A 9450-nucleotide genomic window follows, 5' to 3' on the forward strand; every position below is an offset into this window, starting at 1 on the left:
AAATATAAAGATCTTACTTCTAAAATCTATGGAAATTTTTGGAATTTTATCAATTGATAAAAAAACCACAAAATATCACCATATTTAGAAAAAAAATCGGAGATATATGTGACTATGCTCCCAAGTCCCAACCCAACCACATACATGGCATGTGTACAATGAACATGACTATTCGTTCGGTGGACTCCACTGTTCACCAATTAGAAGATCCTAACCATCTCATACTTTGCTTGTTTCATAAATATTTAGTAAAGTTTGTATAGAATCTACTAAACGATGATAAGAAGAGTATGATTTTGGAAAGCATAAATAAATGTCCTCTGAAGAGTGAATATGTTTGGTATGTGTAAAGACAGCAGCAAGGAGACAAGTTATTCTTGAAACAAGAAAACATACCCAACTACTACAAAATTCAAGGCGCCAACGGGGCCGGATCTATAGACTAATCGGATCCATGAATTTTATACTGTAACCAGATCGGATCCTGGTTGGGTTTGTTCATTTTTGGACAAAACCTGTGATTGAGTCCGGCCCATGACATCCCTACATGATTCAAAAACTCAAACCATTTTACTTTACAAGAGGAGAGATGAATTTCCTTACTGTTTAATTGAATTTGGCCCCGGGCTTTGCAGTTTCTTCATCAGCAGTCAATAGATGCTTTTGCCGCCACACCCACCAAGTTCCACTGTTAGGCACAACCAAGCAAATGAAACCATTTTCAAATAACTCCGAGCAACAATGACATACATAGATTGGAGTGCAGATGGTGGAGTTCGAATAACTCAAGCAATAAAGACATAATAAAGACACATTCTAAGCATTTTCACCCCATTTAAAAATGAATAGTTGAGAAATGATAAAGCTAATTGGAACAGTTACTACAAACTCACATTTCAAGGAGGAAGTAACGCTTTGCACTTCCAAGATAAGGCCTCAGATTGGGGCGGTTCACCTCTTATTTTTTGTACGTAATGCTCCAAAGTGTGGGTATTTTCATCTATGGTCTCATTGAGCACTGTATCTTCGGCCAGTTTAACAGCAGCACGTTGAGATAACTGGAAGCTATCTCCCATGCGTTGCAGCTTTCTAGCAGTTTCTTCCTCGTTGAACATCAGAAGAGCAATTAATAGGGATTTAAGCTCACGCTGAGCACCGATAGTTAAAGACATGCCCTTCAAATGATCCACCAGAGCCATCTCCTCGCCCGGGCTGCATTGTCAGATATTTAAACAGGAGTCAAATGCAAGATTGAGATTGATGAATACCACTCCAAGAAAAAATAAAAACTGGAAAAAAGGAATAAGTAATATAATCGGACCTCCCAGCACGGATTTTGCCTCCCTTTTTCCTCTGGCGTCTTATCTCTTTCGCTTTGCTACCTGTGCCTGAGATGACAGATGCGCCTGAAGTTCTCCTTGACCTTTCCAAAAATGTAGTAGGATATTCACTTGAAGGGTACAAATTTCATTATTGTTCAAGTAAAACTCAAAAATATCACAACTTGAAGATACTGAAAATAGTCTACAATAACTGAGGCATGCAACCATTCCTAAGTGGGGAATGGGGAAAAATGGAGAGTAGGCAAAAAGCTAACCAGATAAGATCCATGTAAGTGAATTTATTTAAAATTAAAATAAAAAAAGATATGATCCATGTAATTTATTTAAACAACACATGGTCCAGACATTGAGTAGAGATTCAATTTGGGATTATTATGTCTAAGGTTCAATATATGTCCTCTATGAAATGTTATTGCTGTCATAAAGATCAAACATGGTCTATGGAAACAAGTGGTAAAAAAAAACAGCAGAGGCTTAATGTAGAAAATCGAGAAATACCTTCTCAACAAGGATCAAACACGATTTGCAGCAAGCAGCATGCAAAAGATGCAAGAAACACAATCACAGAAGAAAGAAGACAAGATTTACATGGTTCGGAAGTGTGCCTACGTCCACGCGAGAAGAGCTTCACTATTTTGGTTTTAGGGTAACAAAACTCTCCTTCTTGGCCAAGAAAAGCCAGTGAAAACCTAGCTACCCGTAACCCTAATGCGTGGCTTCTATATCAATCCCACTACATCAAGAAAATTACCAAAATACCCTTTACAGCAAAACCGTAAATTAAATTTCCTTCCAGGGTCCTGCCCCTTGTACCCCAGCAAGCTGACTGCGCAACTCGATCCGCGTGTGCGTCACGCACATTAGTCTGCCGGGTGCTAGATAATGCCAGAATACAATACATCAATACATCTGCACAACACTTAAAACACTCACAGTAACTGGTCACGAGGGAAGCAACAGTTTAGATGCTAAAGAGAGACGGTAACCGGTACACCCGAGTGCACACACACTACTCGACCTTTCTCTTTTCCTTTGCTTACATAAGCCTCAATTTAAGTGAGGTGAATGCTAGCATCCTAATTCAAGTTCGTCCATAACATGATAATAGTCCACCTTAGTCACTTCAGGTAGTTGCACTTTAGGATAGCTAGGGAATGGAGAAAAACTCAAGAAAATTATAAGCGCAGAGATTTCCAGAATTTGCATAAGCTTGGTATCAGATCAATGACTGAGTTGAGGATGTTGAAACGTTGTTGTAGGATTTCAACGGGTTATGGAACGTATGTTCCATAACGAAAAACAGATTTAAAGCATAGTCATAGATTCCTTTTAATTTGAAGCAACAGCAGCTGAAAGAAAAAACATAAACGGCCCTACATGCAAATTTTGTAATAGAAAGAGAGCCATACCCTTTGGTGTAAGCACTCATTCCACTGAAACTACTGCTAGTCTCTGAAGCACTATCATCATCAGTATCATTTATTGACCTCTCCTCCAATTGCAGCTTTGCGGCAAGGAGTATCCTTCTCTGACGAACAGCTAAGTATCGGGCCAAGTACTTCCCTATTTTCTCCAATCCCTCTTCATATTCACATATCAGGGTGCTGGCACATTCCAAAGCCGCATTCTTTGTTTCATACACCAAATCCTTCCTCTCATGCATAAACCCAACCCTCAGAGCCTCTTCCCATTCCCGTGCAGTTACAAGATATCCAATGCCAGTAGCAACATCTCCACAATAATCTAGAGCCACTCTGGCAGCCTCTGCTGGCTTCCCAAGAGCTTGAAGTTCTTCACAAAGATCACCCGCAAGTCTTAGAACCTCGTCTTTCCCAATTTTTAGAAGACCGGCTACTGAAAGCACGCCTTTCCAATTACCACAAGCACGATATGCCTTCAAAGCTTTTTGTAAAGAGGAACAACATAAATATGTTGTCGCGGCATCTTCAAAACATTTTTCACCATAAAGATGGTCGCCCCAAGCCTCGAGTACTTGACTCCTCTTTCCATCGTTGGTGAAAAGTTGAAGACCCAGCGGGAAAAGGTGCGGGTTATTCTTCATAAGGTTTATGCAATCTTCATAGTTAGCCTCACCTGCTAAAAGCATATGTCTAAGTGCACTCTCATACCGGTGCAGTCTAAGATCAATTGTATACTGCATAACAACGGGTGGCATTTTTTCCAGTCCCTGTAGAAAAGGGAGAAACTCCTTCGGATCCTTCTGAGAGTTCAATGCCACAATGGCGGTAAGATTCAAATCATAGAGGCCTAATGCGGCTTCATAAACAGCCTCCGAATCTGATAACCACAACAGATGCTTTAATGCTTCTTCTGCAGAAGGGTAAGACTTTTTCCAAGCGTCATCTGTCCACAATAGTTCCTTTTCACGAATCACTTTAACCCTCTTTAGGGCATCCTCTAAAGCTGGAGGTTCACTACGAGCTAAAGTGGTCAATATGCAAAGCTCCCTTGCAGGGCTTTCCGGTACTTGTTCCTGAAGGGCTTTCCTTATAGCAAGCAAGACAGAAGAGACCTTGCTCTTTGTATCAAGCCCATCGGAATTTCCTAAATGTGTAGCCTTGGAATCATTTGGGGAAGGCACGGATATAACATTCTTGTATAGTGTCTCCATAACATTTTCATTCTTTATAGAACAAATAAATTCTGTGATGTGGGTCAGATTATCTACATGCTTGACAAACTCTGTGGCTGACTCGAGAAAAGTTTGCCAACCACAGTGGTCAACTATGACATTGAAATCTATCCTATGCCGCCTTACCATGAGTATGGCATCTTTGAAACGCCTTTGGACCAGAGCATTAACAATTGATACAAGGACCAATTTTCTGGGATAGATACATTCTAGGTTACCGCGAGCAGCTTGTAAAATAACGGCTGCTTCATCTCCATGAATAACACCAACCAACTTTGCACCTCTTTCCCATATATTTATACAATCTCTATTTTGTTCCCCCGTGCTTTTGGTGTTACCCCGGACATTGTTTTCAAATTTTACTTCTGGGTTTCCATGTAAAATGTCATCCATGCTGATAATAAATAGCAAATCCTGTTTGGTTGTGAGAATCAAGTGTGTAATCACTTGCGGCATAATCCCTCTAGTGTTTGAATAAAATGAGAAAGTACCGCAATTGTTACATAATATCCTTCCATTGACATGCAGCCTTCCAATGTCGTCCAGCCCAAAAATCAAAGGCTTTAGAATCTCATTGTCGCAAACAGAAATGGCATTCATCCAAGGGCAAGATGAAGAAAATCCAATATCATAATCAAGCTTCTTAAGGTAGTGCTCTTTTGGAGCCCCTGTGATACCCAACTTTGAAGAATATTCAACAACTGATCCTCCATCGAATTGAACAAAGGCGGAACATATTTTGTCGGGATTAGGGACAATACCAATTACTGGCCCTTGTAAAGAAAACTGCTTGGAAATCTTTGCATGCCAACCTGAGGAAGTCACTAAACCCGGGACAGAGTTCTCAGAACATACAAGCTCAATCTCCTGCAAGGAATAGTGAGAAACACCGAGAAGAATGTGTGAATCCAACCAAATAAGGTGCCTAAATGTCCTAAATGTTACATCAGAATAACAAATTTCCATATTGTAATCTTTTCCTTCCAACTGTTCCCAGGTATCCAGCGCAGGAAGCTCTACAACACACAAACTACCATCTGACAAGCGCACGGCCAAATGGTTCTTAGAGCTCTTAGAAAGAAAAGCTATGTCCTGAACAGCACTCGGAAATTTCAGGTTGAATAAAGACATGGGAGGTGGCATAAGGGATAGAGCAAGGGGAGTTACTAGTATGTTAGAATTGTCAATGACCAAGGCCGTCGAATTATCCATGACAGCCATCACCCAAATAAAGTCATGAGTGACGATCTTGCCACTCAGAGTCCAACAAATCAAACGAAATGGCTTTGTTGGATCCCAGTTGAACTTCACTCGGTCCTTCCTTGAGTATCTTATTTCTTGTTTCAAGTACCAGTGGTTGTTGCTAAAAGACCAGATTTTGATGGCATCATATCCTTCACATGAGACAGCGGCAGCAAGAAGGTCGGACGAACAATTCCACTTTAGGATTTCAATCATGGCCGTCGGTTGCTCGCCAATGCTAAATGAGCCTCTTTCTAAGCCATTTCTCTCAAAGAAAACAATCAAAGGGCACTTATTCTCAGTCTTCCTGTCATACGCAGCCACCATTTTCGCACCACTTGGCATCCAATCCAAGGACGCACCCATGAAAACCTTGGACTCTGAAGCTGCATGCAATGTCCCAGATTCTCGTTCCCAAATCTTAATCTGTTGCAATGAGGAAGAACTAAGCACTCCACTCAGCGTAGCAAAATATTTCCCATCGCCTTGCCAAGAAATGTGACTTTCATGGAGATACTCAGGAGAATCACTCATGTCACCTGAAACCATAGTCTGTTAACAAGCTTGATCAGATAACTATATAAGGAAATCATTTGTACGCATTTCTTAAAGCCATATTTGCACCACAGCCAACATTATGCAAGTCTGAGACAAGAGTACAAATATTTAAAATAATCGCCATGATCGATAGCAAGGGCAGCATGCAAGCTTGAAAAAAGAGCAGGCGAGCTTATAAATAAAATCGTGCATGACAGAAGGGGCATAAATATGGCGTTCATTCGTAAATTTAATAATCAAATTGAGAAGACAATCTATGGAAGATTTTCATAGAAGAAACCTCCATGAATTTGGAAGAAAGGCCACAAGTCACAATTTATGTCGCAGATATCATTCTCGGGAATTTCTCGGTGAGGACCAATCTTGGGATGTATTAAAGATTTTTTTAAATTTTTTTCAGGTTTATATCGGCAAAAAAAATGATAAGAATAAAATTAATTAAAGAATATATAAAAAATTAAAATTCCAAAAAAATATCGTAAAAATATCAAGATAATATCGTGATATTATCGCGATATTTTCTGATAAAAATGAAAATATCGCTATATTTTAAAATCTCAGGATTATTTCAGGATTTTGTTATTTTATCAAAATGACGGGATAAAAACGCGATATTTTCAAAATGTCGGAGATATTTGTGACATAGGTCACAATGTCCAAGATGATTCTAGCATGCGTTTGCAAAAGCTATGGTCTCGTTCTAACCGATACTGCACAGAGGTCAGTAGAATGAAATGCATGAATGAAAAAGTGATGGGTCCAAATCAAAGGATGGACCGGATCTTATGTTTACAAAAGGAATACATAGGAACAGAGCAAGAAGTCCTTGCGTACCGTATAAAATTCTTGAGGATCTAGTGTATTTTCATAGAGCACTTCCCAATCATTAGTCATGACTAGTATCTGCCCAAAACCAGTTGTTACAGCAAGAAGAGCTCCATCTGGGCTGGGAGCAATACTTCTGACGCCACCCTCGACTCTACCAACAATTTCAGTTGTATTGTCATCCACATTATGGAGCAGTAGATAACCATTTGAAGTCCCCACTATAAGTGCCTCCTTCTCCATGATATAGTCCAGCGCAGTTATACAGTCCCCGGGTTCTAAATCTATGGGTTCACCCTCCACAGCTGACTGAGTATTGCTCCATAGCCTTTCTGTCTGTTATAAACATCAAATATTCATAAACACGAAGTTCTACTAAAGGAAAAAAAATTATAAAATAAAAACCATGACACCTTTACAAAACTAGCCTTTTATAGTTCTAAACCTACTATCAACAAAATGAACTCACAGAAGTGTCAATGGTGCATATACTAATACATTTACTCGTTAGAATAGAAAAGCAATTCAAATTAATAGAATTGGTAACCTAAAGATATAATTAATAGAAAAATCTAGCTGAGACAACTTAGCGCATTCCTAATCACACTAGGGAGAATATAACCATAACCAATTTTTCATGATTATTCATCCATAATTTAACCAGGTCATACGAAACCATAGCAAAATAACCAGAACCCATAGTTACAACTTACAAGCAAAATAGTGTATATGTGGCCTCGTAAAAGAATAATTAAAGAGAAAGCCATCAATTGTTTGGTCATGCCAACAAAGTCTTGATACCACAATCAAGATCAACTCGACTGATACTAGGAGTGATGTACGCCAGCATCTAAAATCAGGTTACAAGAAAAGAGAAGCATTGGTGCCTTAATCGTCAACATTAAAAATATCTATAATCACGTGGGTTAAAATGCCCCATCCTAGCCATGTGTAGTTTCTTTGCTGATTGCTTTTGTTTATTTTTCTGCTTCATGTTGGGACTCCTCATTCCTGCTGGTTCTAGCTTTTCAATAAATTTTGCCTCATCTCAAAAGCAATGTAATGCTTGCTATAACCCTATGATTTGTGGACACGGACACGAGTGTCGCGTGTCGACACGAACACGAGTGTCGCGTGTCGACACGAACACGGCAAACCCCCAGGCTTTAGAAACGGGGACACGGCTAAAATAGAAAGTATATGTAATTGTGATATATGGATATGGATCTCTGTGTCCAGTTTCAACATGGATACGAGTTGTCTAAAAGAGGTAAACACAATATTCAATAAAAAAACAGAATGTCACACTTGACACGGTACAAAAACATGTCCACACACCCACATTAAGTCTAACACTTCCAGCAATACAAGTAAAAGTGTCCAAAGGAGTGTTGACACGTGTGGACACGGGTGTCGTGTCAGACACGGCAAGACACGTGAGTCGGCAATAAATTCAAAGTGTCGGCCAAATCATAGCTATAACCAATTGAAATAATTGATAGAAATAGGGGAAGTTTGAGTAATACATTCTGAACTTTGAGTGAGATTTTCAAATTTTTACCCTAGAGGAAAAATGCTCGCCCATACAGGCACGCTTATGAACGGTTCTGAAATTACACATAAATCCATCTCATCCTTTTCCACTGGATGGTATATCTTGAGCATAGTTTTAAAACTCCCCCACGTCATCATGGACTCCCCCGAGTCGACTCCCTTTTACTTTACCTTGGTTGCATTCCGCGTTTTGCCCTACAGAGTCAGTAAAAACTCCTTTGCTTCCTGAATTATGACCGCGTCCACCGAGTACTCGACCACGTCGTGCCAAGTCGACTAAGATTTTCTTCAACTACATTTTGACCCGCATGCGTGTTTTGAAACACTGATCTTGAGGTTTGAGATGCAAATGGGACTGAAGTGGGATAGTGGAAGAAGATTTCCAGGAAATGGAAATTAGGTTGGAATCAACCGCAAGAAACCCCAGGTTCGTTGATAAAAAAATGATTAATAAATGAATCAAAAAACAAAACAAAAAGGAACATAAAAATCTCTCTCTTACTGATTGTTTATATAATCATAGAACGCGTCATCCAAACAGTGTAGATTAATTTAATCATAATCAATTTCACTTGAAATTTATTTGCACCAGGCGCATCCAAACGACCCTTGAATATGAAGTTAATTATGTTTTTAAAGTTATTAGCACTTATGTAATCGATCAGAACAGCTTGAACAAGTTTATGTGAACAAACCAGATTCAGAAAAATGCAAAAGAAAGAATTTTTCAGCTACAAATCCTCGCAAAAATTAACGCAATCTCAACAGTCGAACATCATGACCCTATCTTAATAAAATAGAATCATAACTTGAAAGTAAACGGGACCAAAAATATAATACTGTTTTGACTGTAACGAAATTTTAATTACTTACTTGAGGTGGAGAAAGATGAAGAGCGTATAAAGCATTGGCTGAAGAAGCGAAGAACATTCGATTTCGCTCGATATCAATTGCAGAGAAGAGAAGGATTTCTTCCTTCGACTTCAGTTCGATCTCCAATTCAAACTCGGAATATAGCTTTAGATTCTTCATCTTTAACCTGCTCTAGCTTCAGGAAGGAAAATTTAACAAAAAAAAAGAGAGAGCAAGGAGTGGAAAGAAGAGAAAACCCTAGATTTCGTTTAGGGTTAGTGAAACGGCTTGATGCGGGGGACGCCGAGAAAATAAAAGTGGGGAAAAGACGTACAACGCGATAGGTTGGGAGAAGGGTTTCCGATTCTCACCAGTCCTAGATTTTGTCAGTGTATACTGTATATATGGTTCACAGGATGTACA

The 9450-nt window shown here is 39.3% G+C and overlaps 1 protein-coding gene across 1 annotated transcript; it reads right to left on the reverse strand.

Moving 5' to 3' along the window:
* Positions 1-294: 294 nt before the first annotated feature.
* On the reverse strand, positions 295-9344 carry ABO1 (IKI3 family protein). Its single transcript, XM_077361463.1, has 6 exons — positions 9049-9344; positions 6631-6957; positions 2753-5790; positions 1322-1423; positions 894-1212; positions 295-688 (listed from the first exon to the last, which is right to left on the reverse strand). The coding sequence occupies exons 1-5, from the start codon at positions 9205-9207 to the stop codon at positions 897-899; spliced, it is 3942 nt and encodes a 1313-aa protein (XP_077217578.1). The 5' UTR covers positions 9208-9344; the 3' UTR covers positions 295-688; positions 894-896.
* Positions 9345-9450: the final 106 nt, after the last annotated feature.

The sequence above is a fragment of the Tasmannia lanceolata genome, unplaced genomic scaffold (assembly GCF_043159265.1).
Source record: "Tasmannia lanceolata isolate RefF3 unplaced genomic scaffold, GAP_Taslan_0.1 ptg000018l, whole genome shotgun sequence".
In the NCBI taxonomy this organism is placed as follows: domain Eukaryota; kingdom Viridiplantae; phylum Streptophyta; class Magnoliopsida; order Canellales; family Winteraceae; genus Tasmannia; species Tasmannia lanceolata.

Bases quoted from the DNA above. Each gene is read 5' to 3' on its own strand.
- ABO1 (XM_077361463.1), bottom strand. From the start codon at position 9,207: ATGAAGAATCTAAAGCTATATTCCGAGTTTGAATTGGAGATCGAACTG. The intron at 5,791-6,630 runs GTACGCAAGGAC...GCTTGTTAACAG, and splicing joins ATCCTCAAGAATTTTATACG to ACTATGGTTTCAGGTGACAT. The intron at 1,213-1,321 runs GTCCGATTATAT...CTGACAATGCAG, and splicing joins GGCAAAATCCGTGCTGGGAG to CCCGGGCGAGGAGATGGCTC.